The sequence below is a fragment of the Cajanus cajan genome, chromosome 6 (assembly GCF_000230855.2).
Source record: "Cajanus cajan strain Asha chromosome 6, NIPB_CcT2T_4, whole genome shotgun sequence".
Classification (NCBI taxonomy): domain Eukaryota; kingdom Viridiplantae; phylum Streptophyta; class Magnoliopsida; order Fabales; family Fabaceae; genus Cajanus; species Cajanus cajan.
In genome coordinates this window covers 64,439,803-64,457,918 of record NC_138522.1, presented here as the reverse complement: position 1 = coordinate 64,457,918, position 18,116 = coordinate 64,439,803, and the positions used below count along the sequence as shown (strand labels likewise).

Sequence of the window (18,116 nt, the reverse complement as noted above, 5' to 3'; positions counted from 1 at the left end):
TTTGGGTTTTTCCGGAACGGCCTGTTTCCAAAGTGAAACGGGTCGTTCCAGAGTAATAAAAATGCCTAAAATTTTAGATTGGAAACGGGCCGTTCTCATTATGGTCAATATGTGTAAAAATGAACTCCAGAACGGGCTGTTCTGATTTTAGAACAGGCCGTTCTGCTTTTTGAAAACGGGCCGTTCCGAAATCAGTACGGGTCATTCCGGGTGCGTCAGGATGCCTATAAATAGGGGCAAGGGGGGTGAAAATTTTATACTGAGTGAGAAGGTGAAATCTTAGAGAGAGAAAGAGGAGAGAGAGAGAGAGAGAGAAAGAGAGAGAGAGAGAGAGAAAGAAAGAAAGAGAGGGAAAGAAATAGAGAATCCAGAGGAGGAGGCTCTGCTCAAGTTTCAACTCTGCTTATCCAGGTAAGGGGGGGAGTGAGAAACCTGCTCGCTTGGGGGTGTGGGGATAATTGTTGGATAGTTTGATTGTCGGATTGGCCCCCAATCCCTTGCCGTTGTTCTGTTTATTTTCTGTTTGCTCTATTTTGTTACTTTGTTACTTGGTTCCTTGTCACTTTGTTCCTTGTTACTCTATTCCTTGTTACTTTGTTCCTTGAAAGTAATAAATGAATATGGAATTAATGCTAAAAATAAATAAGTTTTAATATGAAAAAGAATGTTCTCTTTGAATTTCTGTGCGGACCTTATGAGGAGTATTTATGACGTGACCATGTGAAATATGGTCACCCACGATGTAACTTGCTAACAAGGTGTTCCTTAGGGTCACCAGTGATGTAACTTGCTAACAAGGTGTACCTTAGGGTCACCAGTGATGTAACATGCTAACAAGGTGTACCTTAGGGTCACCAGTGATGTAACTTGCTAACAAGGTGTACCTTAGGGTCACCAGTGATGTAACCAGGTGTACCTTGGGGTCACCAGTGATGTAACCAAGTGTGCCTTAGGGTCACCAGTGATGATATGTGAAACTTCCGTATGGCGCCACATGCGTGCATTTATGAGTCGAGTCCATGACATCATAAGCATGATAAATGAGTATATATGTGATATTTGATTATTTATGTGTATTGTTTACATGTGACTTATATATGTTGTGTGTGTGTGCTATCTAGCATTTATTTCTGCACCTGAAACGGAGTGAGATGTTTCTCACTCCCGTGTTGTTCTTGTATATATTTAAATTATGTTGCAGGTGATCATGATGTTGGTGATGAGACTTAAGGCTTCAGTTGGGAATGCTCTGATAGGATGTGACATCGGGGCTTAGCTAGCTTAGTCTAATGTTATTATTTTAAAAAGCTTTAATTTTCTCTTCTTTTGTAATTTTGAACGTTCTTGAGAAAAGACCAAAATATACATCTTTGTTATATTATTTTATTACATAAATTGAAAGTTATAAATTAATTCCTAACTAGGAGGCACTGCCACCTTTGCTGGAATTAATCTATATTTTCTTTTATATGATTTTCTTGAATCTTAATACTTACATGTCGACTTGTTATGATTTATGAGTTACGAATGCGAATCTTCTACCTTATGATATTTGAAATAATTGTTTTATTCATGAAAGATGTTAACTATGAAAGATTTTATTTACTCAAAAAGGAAAAAGAAACAATATTGTGTATTAATGTTGGGGTAGAGGGTATCACAGTTACTACGTATGCAACAACTTTTGAGCTTTCTTTAACCCATCAATTAGCCTTGGCAACTATTGGTATTGGGAGGCATGATGTACAAATAGACATGCCTCTTGAGGCTGTTGGTAGGGACATGCTTATCCCTTTCTTTATCTACCAATGTGATACAACGAACAATTTTTGGGGATGGTCTCTTTTTGATATTAGTGATCCAGTTATGGATTAGGTAAGTACTATTCATAATGGTTTTTAATTTAATATATTCAATTACACATTCCTTACACTATATTTCTTTTCATAACTATAAGTATCTTTATCATGTGGTTGTGGGCTTGCAAATTGACTTTTATTGTGGTTCCATCAACCCGATTGTCATCCAGTGTGTTGGTAACAAAGACATAGAGATGAACCAATATTTGATAGATTGGTTCAAGGACAGAGAAAAAGAGGTGTACTTAACACCTTATTTAAATAAGTAAATACTTGTATTATATTTTATTTTATGTTTATAGTAACTTAGCAATTTCTAACAATATTAAAAAATGCAGTTCCTCGTGATAATTCATAGGCAATTTCTTGTAGTTCTCTTGCAATCATTACACAAGAAAACTACTAAGATGCCTATTAGACACATAATAAGTATCTATTTTGAATCTTTGTCGATTCTTTTTTTAATTTTAATTTTAATTTTTTTTATAATTTCATGAAACAAATAAAAATTATTTTCTTTAACTATTTCTTTAAAAGCAAGCTTAAAGTTACAAGGACTTCTTTCAGTAACTAGGAAGAAGCTTCAATATATTATCCTTAGAGTAAGTTGACTGTCAACCAAATAGTATTTAGAGTTCAATTAAAATATATTCTAAGTATGATTTATTTGTGTTTTATATTATAGTACCCACATCAAGTTGGTAATCATGAGTGTGATTATTACGTGATGAAGCATATGCTCACTATTATTGGCAACATTTGGGACTCTCGTGGAAAAAGATAATACATTAAATCAAATTAGTTCTCTCAAATGATCATACAATAATGTAATGATTGACTAATATTTAAATTATCTATATTTTGAATTAATTGTGTAGGTATTTAGAAATTCACATTCATTTTTCCTTAAAAACATGAAAAATATTTGCAAAAGATGCACATCTTCTTTTCTTGAGACAAATTAAGGATCTATTTATGTGTGTACATTGTTTTAATTTTATTTGTGTATATTGACTAGATATTTATGTTTTAGTTTTATCCTCTTGGTTCATATATATTTGTATACATTGTTTTAGTTTTATTTGTGTAAATTGTTATTAATTAATAACAATTATTATTAACTTAAGCTTTATAGTTAACTATCTTTGATAGCTATGAAGTTTAATTTATACATTATTTCAATTTAAATGATAGATATTATATACTATATAGGTTAGTATTGTACTAAACAATAATATGCTGATTAAAATTGTTTGGAATGTAATAAAATGTATTTTTGTTATGTAAGTTTTGAAAAATTCATAAAACAAACAGGATATTAAAAAAAATCACATTTTTTTGATGAGTGTGACATTCTATACAGGTAATGTCACACCTATAATAAAATGTGCACATTCTATACGCATAATGTACATCCATCATAGAATGTAGGTGTTAATTAATGTATCAAATCACTATATTTTGTACCCCTACTATGACGAGTGTTGACCACTGACATAGAAAGTTGTAAACTTTTTATGTCACATGTTGACCTGTTATAAAATGTGCAAACATTTTATGTTGTTAAGATCTATATCGGGTCTTGAACTGACATAAAATGTTCAAAACACCTGTTATAGAATATCCCTAACACATTTTTGCACTTTCTTCTATTTCATTATTTTTTGACCTTCTTAATTTTAATAATATTATAACAATTTGTTTTATATTTACAATTTAATGATATTTATTAACAATTTTTTATCTTTTAATCTCGAATGAAATGAAATATATTTTTATTTTTCTTAGATATAAGGTCATATTTTTCTTTGTTTATTTTTTTTAAAATTTTGTATTTAAATAATTTTAACTATAAATTTTTAACTTTTTAAAAATAGTTTGAGTTTTATCAAATGCAAATATCATTATTTAAAAGAATTGTTTATATATGTAATTAGGTTTTTTTTTATATAAAAAAAGTAATTAGATCATAAAAAAGGTTTAATATCATATTTGTAATAAGATTTGAAAAAATAAATATATCTAATAAAATTATTTTAATAAAGGACATTTTTAAAAAAATATTTATATACCTAACTAGGTATATAATAGTGACTAAACATGAAAATCTTTGATTCTTAAAAATTTTATATAAATATTCTCATAAATCTTTATGAATAATCAAATTTGTTTTTAACTATTTTCATGAATCATAATTTATAAATTAATAACAATTTTTAAGAATCACAATTTTTAAGTATGAAAAAATTTCTCTTCTAACAAAATAGTGCCCAGCATAATTCATCCTTACATTACATTTAATTGGTTAGCTTATAAAATCCAGTTAGCTATATTTCCAGATCACTATCTATCTTTGAGTTACATTGATGGGCAATAACCTTTGAGGATTGCTTACAAAAAACCATGTCGTGATGAAAAAACTCTCATTACCATATCTTTACAAATGACATGCACTCTGTAACGTCTTAATGTATATGCCCAATTTATATAATAATAATTATATATTTTCTTATATAATATTTTTTGTAATTATATTATTAATAATATTTTTTTATAAAGAAAAAGATAAAGATAAAGAATATTTTATAAATTTAATACATGATATATCGTTCTAAAATATTTACAATAACGTATTATTTTACACAATATTTCTTTCTTTCACTTTTATTACAATATTTATATTGATAGTCATGAGAATAAATTTTCAATAACAAATAAAATTATAATAGATTCGTTAAATAGCCTCCACATTTCAATTCCTTCCAAGGAAGACAACAACTATAACAACTACAAAATGATTTGGAATCCCAAGTAGATCCATCTATTTTATAATATATTTAATTTTAAAAACAAAGAAAAGAGAGGAGTAAGAACAATATCCAATAAATACAATAATTTAAAAGAATAAACATAATTATTTATAATCAATATTAAACATATATATATATATATATATATATATATAAATCATATATTAGATTTTCATGATACAATAAAATTTGAATTATAATTGTAGTGACTAGTTAGGATAAATGAGCATCACCATAATATCAACCAACAATAAGATATTTCACCTTATTTTTTACTCATTTAAATCCCCAAGGACAAACCTCCAGCTACAAATAATTCAAACTTTATCTTCTATGGCCACAGAACAATATTTATATCTTCATAAATACGTGAAAAAATAACAAGACAAGTCCAAGATATCACAACTATATCATAGTTGATTATAAATATATTTACAATAAACATATTTACATAAAAAGAATATATTAAGAGTACCAATGATATAAATAAAAATGACAATCATTATAAAGTAATTAAACAATATAAAATATGAACACCTTAATAATTATTATGGATAAAAATAATTATAAGTTAAATAAATAAATGAAGTTAGGGACATCCCACCAAATAAATATACATAAAAAATAACATAAATAAATATACATAATAGTATATAAAATTTTAAAGAGATAAGGTTCTCCTCTCCCTTACCTGAATAAGCGGGAACTAAAACTTGAGCAGAACCTTCCCCTCTAGATTCCCTCTTTCTTTCCCTCTCTTTCTCTCTCTCTCTCTAAGATTTTCACCTTCTCTCTCAGTTATAATTTTTTCTTCACCCCCTGCCTCCTGTTTATATGCATTCTGGCGTTCCCGGAACGTTCTATACTGAATTCGGAACAGCCCGTTCCGGAACCTTCAAATATAGGCAAATTTTTCAACTGGAAAGACACGTTCTAAAATCAGAACGACCCGTTTTTAACGTTCTAAAATTAGAACGGCCCATTTTGGGTTTCATTTTTACGCACATTGACCATAAGTAAAACGGTCGTTTCCAACTTAACTTTTTAGACATTTTTAAAATCTCAGAACTACCCGTTTTTCCAAAACCCACACAGGCCTTTTTACAAATTTAGAACAACCTGTTCCACTTTTGAAACGGTCCGTTCCGGGCCAACAAACACAAACTTTTACAGAAATTTGGAACGGTTCGTTCCACTTTTGGAAACGACCGTTCTGAGCCCAGAAAATTATTTTATTATTTAGTTATAAAATCTCTTTAATAATCTCATACATAATAATATTTATTAAAATTTCTAAAATATCCTAAAAAAGCTCTTTTTATTATTTAATAACTATAAAAAAATAATTTTCATAAATACAAAGTATAAAATTTAGGATGTTACACACTCCAACAAAATTTGTCTTTATTGTTAAATTATGATTAAATATTATTAATATACTTTTTGTAACATTTTATTATATATAAAATAAAAGTCTATTTTATTAAAAATTTTAATAATTACATATTAATATCAATAATGCTATTAAAATGATATTTTGTAACATTTTAATAATATTGTTAAGATTTTATAAATTTTAAAAAATGATTATTTTTAATATAACTTATATAACTTATATTTTATGATTCTTTGTACAAATTCTTTAAGATTAAAGACATCTTAAGTTAATAATTATTAAATCTAGATTATATATCAAAATTCACTTATTCTAAGTTTGATTATATATATATATATATATATATATATATATATATTATATTATTTATTTACTTGATGTAAGATTTTAATTTAAAAAATAATTAGAAATTGAAAAAATATCTTTTTATGTATTTTTTTATCTGATATAAAATTTAATTTTAAGAATAATAACATTATTATTAAGATAAAATATTTTACTCTATCTATAATAATATTTTATAAAAAGAATTATGATATCTTAAACTTAATATATAATAATATTTTACTTAATATAAATAAATAAATATTACTTAAGAAAAATTGTCAAATAGTGATGATTTATGTTTTCAAATATAGCCCATTGTAGCATTTGATTCCGAAGCCAAATTAAACTATGACAACTAGATTCAACAACAAAGTCTTTATGTAGTCCATGCGAACAGATTCAGATCTTGAACACAAAGTTTCCTCACGATTGTGTGACAGCTTTATGCTTATTCGGGTCAAGACCAATCTCTACTATCCACTATTTAAACTATATCATTAAATTAATTAAATCGTAGAATTGTAAACGAAACGTAAGACTCTTGTAGAGTCACGTAAGATTTTTTTTAAATAAATTGTCTTAATCAAATAATTAACTTAAAACAGGAGATAAATTTTAATTACGGATAATATAATAAACTGTCTTAATAAATATAGTTATTGTCAACCCACTTAATAAATATTTAAATATCAATTTAAAATCACATTCAATATATATATATATATATATATATATATATATTTTATGCTTTTGAATTACTTATGATCAGATAAAATAACCGATACATAAATTTAACAATTTTTTTTTCTAGAAAAATACTTTTTTTTTCAAACCGAAGATTAGTTTTAATTAGGGACGATATAGCCCCATCGTCCTGATCAAATTTCGATCTCCATTTTTACAAACTAAACAAATATGGGTCTTGGAAATCCACTTATAAAATATATAATTGCTTAAATATAAACTTGATTTTCTAAATAAAAACCTAATTTCTAGAAACATGTTACAGTAAATTTTAGAAACGTATTCTAAAAATCCTAATTTCTAGAAACATGTTACAGTAAATTTTAGAAACGTATTTTAAAAACATCCCTTTAAAAAATAGTTCTAGAATAACATATAGAATTGTCTAGAATATATGAATAGATTTTGATTTTTGAAGAATATTCTAGAAATTTATTTGTAACCATTAGATTAAAGTTGTGTCAATAAAATCTTAATCATTAATTTAGGAAGAATCACTAGTATAAATGGAAATAATATCTTAATGTTTGCATCAAGTTAAAATCAAGAAGTGATATTATATATATATATATATATATATATATATATATATATTATTTATTCTACTTTTCAATTAGATATGTTAGATAAACATAACTTCAAATGGAATTTGGGTACTTAAAATAATATATCCTAACTATTTCATGCATTATATAATTAGTATGTGTTCAGAAAAATTCTCCTTCTACAAGAGATTAGAAGTTCTTGAAATTAATTCAAACTAAGATGTTGGAGTTTTCAATATAACCGGAATAGAAAATTTAATAGACAGAACTTATAATCGATACAATTATTATAAATATAACAGAATTACATATTGCAATGTTGAAGTTCAAAGTATGCATCAACAAGTCTAGATTAAAAATAACGAGACAATGATATAGAATCGTTGTCTTAGACAAGATTTTTAGTTTAATGTTTAACATCTAGAGGTAAGTAGCCACATTGTTCTCAATTTCCTCTTTGGCTGGTTCATCAAATACTTCCTCCCCAACATATAAAGCTAGAATTGACTTACATAAGAGTTTACTCTGTATGCTTCCCACTTCTTGTCCATTAACTACAAGAAACAGGATAAATTGCATCAACTTCATTTTGTCAGTTTGAACTACAGTGTATAAAGTTAGACTCAGTCCTAAAAGAAGAAAGAAGTAGGGAGAAGAAACATATTCTAGAATTCTCAACTGAATCTTCTGAATCACTATAAAGATGACTTACTCAACATACGTAGAACATGACCCTTCTCTCTTAAAAGATGAATTACAGATCCATGAGGTATTTTGTATTCATCTTTAAACTGTGAAGTGAACCTGTATCACATCATGTTAGTGAATTACTTATTATTTGATAAACATTTTTGTGTGTGTGAAAGTGAGGATTCAGTCCCAAATCTGCAATGCTCCCACAAGTTCTACATTAATAAATATAATGATGTAATAACTAAAGCCTTAAAATAAGAAAATGACAATACAAGTTGAAGGAAGTATTCACCTTTGAAGCAATTCTTTATAGTCCGATTCCCCAGACTTGTGTAGTGTGCTTCCCACGGACTCTTCAAATACACTACGCAAGAAACGAATGCTCAAATCCCTGCGGACAATTTGAAGTCTAACTGCCATGAATATATCACTTTCCATAAGATCATCAGTAAACTCCTTCTTGCCCTGCAACTTGGAAGCAGAAAACTTTCTATATTTCTCAGAAAGATATTTCTTTATATCCAAATCAGCAGCATAAACACCTGCCACAAATAACACATTTTCTAAATATTATAAAAGTTCGGTTTGTCCCCTGATCACTATGTGATATATATTTCCAAATTCAAACTAACAACTCCCTTTTCCTTTCGTCCAACCAAGATAAAAGTTATGACAAATTTGCAAATGAATTAATTACACAAAAATTATTACAAACAAAGTCATTAAAGACATTAGATCGGAATGTACATGCTAAATTGAAATAAGTTTTTTTTTTTTCATACCAAATGCATAAACATCAAAGCTTATGAATGGAATAAGGCTTTTTTGGCGCAAACCAACTCCACAGAGTTTAAGAGAAGGGCCTAGAGCAGAAGGGAAGGGCACTCCGGTTCGTCTCTCATACACGTAAATACCATTGTCCTCCAAATTGAGAAGCAACGATAGGCGAGAAGAGATAACAGAACTCATCGCGGTGAAGGAGCAAGGGAATTGAAGCGGTGAAGTTGGAGAAAATGAGAGAGTGAATTGCAGGAACTCCAAACACAGACAAAACAGATTAAAGTAAAATGCATGCACTAGGCACTATAAAGTAAGGCTGCTTACGTTATCATTTAAATTTCTAGAACAAGTGTCACCGACATGATGTTATTTTTCTTCTTGTGCGGTTGTCTTGTCGGCAGCTAATCTACTTGATTTTATTACTGAAAATACAATAAAATTAAAAGAAAAAGAATTCTACATGACAAATTTTATTAGGTGCTGAAATTTCTTATTTGATTTTTAGTTTGTCACATTAATTTCAAAGTAGTGTGTACTTGTTCCCTTCATCTCCATGCATCTCCCTACTAACTAAGAAAACAGGAAACAATGATTGGACCGATCCGAACATATTAATAGGTAATTTCTACGGGAAACCTATGATGGTATAAGTGGTACACAAGTTAACCTCTATTTTGTTATGTTAGAATTTAGAATCAAGTTGTCTTTGGGTGGACAAGGTGTCACCGTAATATTTTTATAAAAATAAATGGACGGTTGAGATTAATTATTGATTTTGTTGTTAAATTATGAAATTAAAATTATGATTATTTATGTTTTTAATTATCTCTTATTTTATTTTATTTTTTATTTTTGTCTATCAATTTTTTATTATTATTTATAATCTTTAATTTTTTGTTTGTTTGTATTTTAGACTTCCAGTAAATTGAGAGGATGAGTACAAACTTTTTCAAGGTTTTTAGAGATAAATGACTTGTCGGTGAAGTTCACCGACCGCGACTATCCGGTGCTTGAACCGAATGAAATCAAATGTTTCTCTCTCTCTAGCATGGACCTTCTCTAGGAAACGATCACGACAAGTTTTCTCCACCTCAAATCCAACCTCCTCATCCACCATGCACCGCTTCCTGTGAATCCTGAATCTAACGAAATCAAACGTTACTCTCTCTTATATTTTTTTCCTTAATTCAAAGACTTTAAAATTTTATTATTATTTTTTCTTTTTTTATTCTACTTTTTTATTAAATTTTTTTTTTCAAAATCCAAACAAAGTATAAAAAGATTAGAAACAAAACAAGTGTATAGTTGAAATAGTCACTCTCATTTTAGTATAGATGAAAAAAACTATGAATGAAAAATATTGGAGCTTGAAATCTAGCTACAATGTGACTAAACTGTACTCCTTATAAGAAAATATTGGACTACTGAAGCTAATATTTACCCGTAATTATAATTTGTTTGCTTGTGAAGACAATTGGTGTGGTACTAAAATTGAAAACCCTTCATCATCTCTTAAATTACTCATACTTTACAATAAGTTAAATACGGAAGTGGTATTGTTAATTATATGAGTTATTCTCAACTATTTGCATAACTTAATATAAAAGCTATATAGACGTATAGAAAAGAATTCTTAAGAATATTTAATTAGTTTACTTATAAATTAAATTCAGCTAGTTATATATTTTTTAATCACTAACTCACTACTAGATTTTAATTCTTTAGCAACATTTTCTTGTTTACATTTGTTAAAATGTTACTAAATATTAAATAAATAGGTTATTTTGCAACACTTTTTTAAAAAATGTCATTATAGATAGATTAACATCTTTATTTTAATATTATTTTTTCTAATTATTTTCAAAATCAAAGTCCCATATTGAGTAAAAAAATTTCACATAGGTTATTTTGCAATATTTTTTTTGAAAAATGTTACTATAATTGCTTCTAAAATCAAAGTCCCACATCAAGTAAAAAAAAAAAATTTCTCTTATCTCTAATTATTATCCATAATTAAAGTCACACATCGAATAGATTAATGACTCATAAAGAGTATATATAATCATATAGTTATACCTAAGATAAATGAAATTTGTTATTTTATATATAATTAGTGGTAATTAATTAAAAATGTCTTCCCCTAAAAAATAGCTAAGAATTCCTAGGAGTTTAAGAGACATAAAAATATAATAATTGATAGTAATATATCTAAATTAAAATTAATTATTATTTTATAAATTAATAAAATATTAGCAACATCATTAAAATGTTACAAAAATACTACTTTGCTAACATTTGAAAAATGTTACCTAATTATATAAAAATGTTATTAAAAGTCTTTAGCAACATGGACTATATACAACATTTGATAATATGTTGCTAAATCAAATTAGCAACATTTATACATAATTAAGTAATATTTTTTAAATGTTACTAAAAATTATTTATGTTGTAGTGACTATCCAAATGAAGAATATGAAGGGGGTCGTGAATCACTCCTTTAACAGAGAAAAATAAATTAAATTATAACTATACCTATGACACGAGTTCCTATTTATTACTAGATAAAGTGGTAAGGGAGAGAAAGTCTGTTATTCTATGTAGGAAGTTTGTTACACGACACACGATGTCACATGTGATTTACTTAGTGTAAATGTGATTAAGTCAGCTAAAGTATGTCAAAGTCATTTTAGGAATGACTAAATCAGCTTAGGTGTAACTAAGTTAGCATAAACATGATTAAGTTGACCTTATGTGAGTAGGTTAATCTTTGCATGATTGTATCTGAGGTATTCATTCATTAGTCAATTATAGTGATGAAGTTAGCATAAACATGATTAAGTTGACCTTATGTGAGTAGGTTAATCTTTGCATGATATTGTATCTGAGGTATTCAATTATAGTAACCCTTGACTCTATGTTGTACTAAACAAGAATGTTAACTTTAAAAGAATTGGTCGACTTGAAGGCTTCTCCAGAACAATTACCCCTAAGTTAATTGTGCTAAAATATAATGTCAACTTTAAGCAAACTAGTTAGCTTGAATGTTTCTCTAGAACATTATCTTTGGGTTACATGATTTCAAGTATTTCTTCTTGTGGTGTTTCTGTTGGAAGCCAAACTACAAATTTGTATCAAATACTCATTTGGCAAGTATTCTTAGGTAGTAAATTGGATAAAAGTCTAAGTTATCGAATTCACATGAACTTGAGTTATAATTGTTTAATTTAATTCTAGTCCTCAAATATATTTAAACTTTATTTAACTTCTTAGGCGAGAAATCATAATTCTAAAAAGATTTTTCAACCTTAGTTAAAATTATAAAATTATACGTTGACCTAAATAAGCATTAAGTATAAAATAAAATAAAAATGTATTGAATGAGAATAGAAAATATTACATGAGTACAACAATTAAATTAATAGTAGAGAACTTAGCCACTTATGAATAAGGATTACATAAGAAAAGAGAGATATTTGATTGACCAGTGATTAAAAGAACACTCTCATAATAACTCTATCTAATATCTTTAAAATTATGCTTGAAAAAGTATTAATTGATTGATTTAAAGACCTTCTAAAGACTCTATTTTTATTATATTTTTAATAAGTTTTTAGGTTAGATGTATTCGCTCAGAGCACTTATGTGACTTGCTTTGAGCAAGCTTGTGTAGTAGCTCAAAGCTAATTTAATGATAGCTTTGAGCGAGGTACTAGCTCATAAGAAACTTAATAGTAACTTTTAGTGAGATGTTAGCTTAGAACAAGTTTAGTGATAATTCGAAATGGATTTAAAGCGACCAAATAGCTCATTTAAAGAATGTCAGAATTTGACATTTGTTAAACACCAAACAAAAAAAAAGTAGTGATGACAAACCAAAACATAAAACGTTTGTCATTAAATGTAGTTTTTGCCCCGGGTTAGTTTGCGTGTAAATACACTTAAATTGACTTGGTACAATGGTACTCATTAATTGTAACTCTTTTAAGGATCACATTTCTTCACTGACTATTACCAGATCTAATCAACACAATAGATAAAAGACGCGTAGGCGATTTATCGAGCATTTTCCTTGGATCAAGACATTTTTGCATGTTTCTCTAGAGTCCAAATCTGCTCGTAAGGGTGACGAAAAAATTGAAATAGATGAAATAAACTACATCTTACATGATGAGCCAGGGAAACAGGGATTATGAAATACTTCCTAGAGGAAGGAAACAAAATTGGGGCTGGCTACGGAATAGGAAGTTGGTTACATCTTATGTAGTAAATATGATTGACATTTGAGTATGATGTTAATCTTGATTATTTTTTGGGGTAAAGTCTTCACTTCTTTGTTATCTAAATGACAAACAGCAAGATCACAGTTACCATAAACGTTGGACGGATATGATTATGTGTTTATTGGGGTACACAGTTAATCCCTTTGCACAAGATTTTCTTTGAATCTTCGTCGCAAAATGAAAAAAATACGCGGTGTGCAGTCATAGAGATAGAGTAGTAAATGTAAGCATGACCCCAATTGAGAAAAAGATCCGTTATGATATTTTGATGTACATATGTTGTTATGTTTTAATCAAAATTGCAATTGGAAACACATTTCTATATTGATGTGTATTTTACTTGGTAAAAAGTTGTTATCTAGTTGGGATTGTAATCTAAAATGAAAATTTCAATCTCACTATCACATTTTGTAGCCAAATTCGTGCATTGTTACTTGTAGGAATATCAAAGTTTCACTAAACACATATCCCTATATATTTTGGATAATTACTAGATACTTAAGCTTTGATGATGACTTGATCCATAGTTAGAGAACTCTAGTAAATTTGTTAGGAGAAATGAGTAAAAACCTAGTAGATAAAACTTAAAGGGCATAGAAATTTTAAATGAGCTAAAAGAAGTTCCATATATCAATCATATGTGTTATAGAACTTATTTTAATTGAGATTAAAGAGTACTAATATAACACCTAATCAAATAATAAATAGCTTAAAGATGACAAGTCAACTATATTTAAATTATATGATTGGATTAAGCAAATAGTGGAGTCATAAACGAAGCAAAATTCTTATGTAAATCTATCGAGTCACATAAAATCTTTCAAATAAATTGTCTTAAAAAATAATTAACTTCAAAATTGAAATTTAATTTTAGTTATGAACATTATATACTCCAAGTGAGGGTCGAATTTCCATTTTCTCAAGCGAAACAAATCTACGTTCGAATTTCCATTTTCACAAACGAAACAAATCTAGATGTTACCAACCAACTTAAAAGCATAATATATATATATATATATATATATATATATATATATATATATATATATATATATATATATATTATCTCTTAATCTCAAATGGAATCTGCCTACTCAAAATAACATACCTGAGCTATTTCATCCTTTATTTAATTAGTAAGAGTTGAGAAATTTTCCTCTTCTACAAGTGAGATTAGAAGTTCCTGAAACTAATTCAAACTAAGATCTACGAGTTTCAGTATAATCCGACTAGGATATCATATATGGCACATTTGCCTCTTCTGTAGATTTAAGTCTTCTTGACTTCGGATCCTAAATGTTATTTTTTTTTATGTGTGAAAAGTTAAAAAAAAAATGAATGAATCACAACTAATAGTAGATACTTTAAACAAATGTCAAAGATAGTTATTAGAAATATAATTAAATATATATAGCAATCTTGAAGTTCAAGATATGTATCAAGAAGTTTAAAGCGAACTTAACGAGACAAGGGTATATATAGAATCAATGTCTTAGAGAAGATTCATAGTTTAATCTTCTTAGAGAAGATTCATAGTTTAACCCTCTACAACTACAGGTATGTAGCCACGTTGTTCTCAATTTCTTCTTTGGCTTGTTCATCATATGCTTCCTCCCCAACATATAAATCTAGAATTGACTTACATAGGAGTTTGCTCTTGATGCTTCCCACTTCATGTCCGGCAACTACAAAAAAAATGATATAAACTTCATGTAACCAGTTTGGACTAAAGCTAGGGACACTCCTTAAGTTAGACTTAGTTCAAAATGAAGAAAATGAAGAAAGAAGTAAAGAGAAGAAACATATTTACGAGTTCTAAACTAAATTTCTGAATTATTATTAAGATCTGATTTTTTCTTATGCTAAACACACATGATGCTGAAAAAATATTTTGAACTATTATAATTATGAATCTTGAGCTGGAAATGCAGACATGAGAAATATAACTTACTCAATGTGCCAAGAAAATTGCCCTTCTCTCTTAAGAGATGAATTACTGATCCAAAAGGTATTTTATATCCATCTTTAAATTGTGAAGTGAACCTGTATCATATATCAGTAAAGTAAAATTATAATGTGCAACAGAAAATTCTTATCCTCTTACATGAAAAAAAAGTTATATATATATATTTACAAATTATCATAGCTAATATATCAACAACTATTATAAAATACTTTTTAGGTTTAAAACATGTGAGATGGCTTCGACTTGCACAATGTTTGATTTGATAGAAATTGATGGAAATAAAGCAGGAGAAGTATCAAGCCAAAGTTTATCCGTATTCCTTTCTCTCTCTTTGCATACCGAAGGTGACCTTTCTCTTTATTAATTTTTTTTTCCTTCTTTTGATCTTAGCGGTGCTAAAAAGGGAGTTTTGAAATATTATATATGCGTGTATACTTATTATTTAACAAACATTTTTCCTTGTATGAAAGTGAGGATTTAATCCCAAGTCTGAAATTCTCCCATCAATTCTAAACAAGTAAATATAATGATGCAATAACTAAGTCTTAACATAAGAAAATGACAGTCAGTTCAAGGAACTATTCACCTTTGAAGCAATTTTTTATTGTCTGATCTCCCAAACTTGTGCAGTCTGCTTCCCACAGACTCTTCAAATGCACTACGCAAGAAACGAATACTCAATCCATTATGGATAATTTGATGTCTAATCGCCATGAGTATATCACTTTCTATAAGATCATCAATAAACTCTTTATTGCCCTGCAACTCCAACGTAGAAAACATCCCATATTTCTCTGAAAGATATTTCTTTATGTCCTCATCAGCAGCATAAACACCTATCACAAATGACACATTTCAGACTAACAATTCCCTTTTACTTTCGTCCAACCAAGATAGAAGTCATAACAAATTAGCAAATCAACTAATTACAGAAAAAAAAAGTTATAATAAAACCAAACTCACTATAACAAAATTACTTTTATTCACGTACAATAACTACGATATATGTTAATATATTATTAAAAAGTGTAGGTATAAACTATAGTGACACACAAAATATATTGTTAAATCTCATTTAAAATTAATACTAAAATTGTGTGTGACTATATATCAAATAGACATATATTAGACCCGACACTTTTTATATATATTATTATATGTAAAATTTCTTTCTTGTAATGACTGTTACGTGATACTTAATATAATAAAAGGGAATCTACCTAGATTTTTTTTATTATGAGTTATCTCCGGTCGGTAAAACAAAAGTAAAAACAATTTTAAAAAGAATACAAGGAAAAGGTGTTAGAGACATAAGATCGGAAAGTACAATGCTAAATTGGAAAAGGATTGATTTTATTTTTGTCATACCAAATGCGTAAACATCAATGTTGTTGAATTCAAGAAGACTTTTATCGGGCAAGCCAACTCCACAGAGCTTGAGAGAAGGGCCTAAGACTTTTATCAGTCTTTCGCTCAAGCACGTGAACACCATTGTCCTCCAAACTGAATGAACCCCAGAAAGCCCTTGATTGCTGAGAAGACACGATGGAACTCATCGCATTCTAGAGAAAGGAGTTGTTGGAGAAGGTAATGGATGCAGTGAAGAGATAAGGAAATTGAAGCGGTTGGGAAACAAAACGAGGAAATGAAGTGCACAAACTCCCCACACAGACAAAACAGAATAAAGTAAAATGCATGAAGACCGCTTACGTTATCATTTAAATTTCTAGAACAAGTATCACCGATCATGATGTTATTTCCCTTTTTGTGCGGTTGTCTTGTCGGCAATTTTCTTATTTTTGTTACTGAGAATGCTATAAAATTAAAGGAAAAAAGAATCCAGCATGGCAAATTCTATTAGGTGCTGAAATTTCTTATTTGATTTTGAGTTTTTAAAGTGTTTACCTCCTTTATCTCTATGCATCTTCGACCAACTATGAAAACGTTAACAGGATAAAACATTTTAATGAACTCCATCGAGAAGATGAAAATTTATTTATCTATTTTTCTATAAAAGTTGAAGTATATATGATCACACTCATTTTAAAATAAAATTTAAATATTATTATTATTGTAAAAATATTGATGTCATTTTATGATCACTCCTTTTTTTAATATATTTCTATTTATGTAAATCTAATTACACATTTATTTTCAAAAACTTAACTACAAATTCAATTTAGAAAATTTAACCTCTTTTGCATCTTTCAAGTAAATTGACAGTTTTATTATTGTCGTTGTTACATTCTACCTCTTTCTTAATGAATACCTCCTCTCTAATATGTCTTTATCTTCTTTTTTTTCATCACTTTAACCTTGGTCAAACGTGACGTCGACATTAATATCTCCATGCTCAATGAGAAAAATGGGTTATCCATTTCGATCTGTTATGTTTTTTTTCTTTTTCTTTTTGGATAGATTGATAACCCTATCATTGTTGTTGCCACGCTTCACATCTTCCTCAACGACTACCTCCTCCACAATATGATACCCTTATCATTCTTTTTTTCATTGCTTCCACCTTGACCAAATGTGACATCAACGTCAATCTCTTCATGTCAAAAATTGTGCTCGATAAGGATAAGAGATCATCTATTTCTATATTTCTATTCTATTATTTTTTTTCTCTTTCAGTTTTACAAATGATTTATTCCTAGATATTTCTATATGAATAAGGTAGTGTTGTGTATAGGATTCTTGGTGGATGAGGGAA

At 28.1% G+C, this 18,116-nt stretch overlaps 1 protein-coding gene and 1 pseudogene across 2 annotated transcripts; both read right to left on the bottom strand.

The window, feature by feature from the left end:
- Nucleotides 1–7,950: 7,950 nt before the first annotated feature.
- LOC109797695 (fatty-acid-binding protein 1) lies at nucleotides 7,951–9,459 on the bottom strand. The gene is made up of 4 exons (XM_020357808.3): nucleotides 9,157–9,459; nucleotides 8,667–8,916; nucleotides 8,394–8,485; nucleotides 7,951–8,235 (listed from the first exon to the last, which is right to left on the bottom strand). Exons 1-4 carry the CDS (start codon nucleotides 9,341–9,343, stop codon nucleotides 8,102–8,104), a joined length of 663 nt encoding a protein of 220 aa, XP_020213397.1. The 5' UTR covers nucleotides 9,344–9,459; the 3' UTR covers nucleotides 7,951–8,101.
- A 5,204-nt stretch (nucleotides 9,460–14,663) lies between these two features.
- LOC109798056 (fatty-acid-binding protein 1-like) lies at nucleotides 14,664–17,137 on the bottom strand (annotated as a pseudogene). The gene is made up of 4 exons (XR_014434432.1): nucleotides 16,772–17,137; nucleotides 15,990–16,239; nucleotides 15,389–15,480; nucleotides 14,664–15,122 (listed from the first exon to the last, which is right to left on the bottom strand). The product of XR_014434432.1 is annotated as a fatty-acid-binding protein 1-like (transcript).
- Between the last annotated feature and the right edge of the window lie 979 nt (nucleotides 17,138–18,116).

What these genes read in the sequence shown, in the direction of transcription:
- LOC109797695 (XM_020357808.3), bottom strand. Translation starts at nt 9,343, where the DNA reads ATGAGTTCTGTTATCTCTTCTCGCCTATCGTTGCTTCTCAATTTGGAG. An exon ending in CTTTGATGTTTATGCATTTG is followed by an intron (nt 8,917 to 9,156) that starts GTATGAAAAAAA and finishes TATTTGTGGCAG; the next exon opens with GTGTTTATGCTGCTGATTTG. An exon ending in TCATGTTCTACGTATGTTGA is followed by an intron (nt 8,236 to 8,393) that starts GTAAGTCATCTT and finishes TGTTTCTTGTAG; the next exon opens with TTAATGGACAAGAAGTGGGA.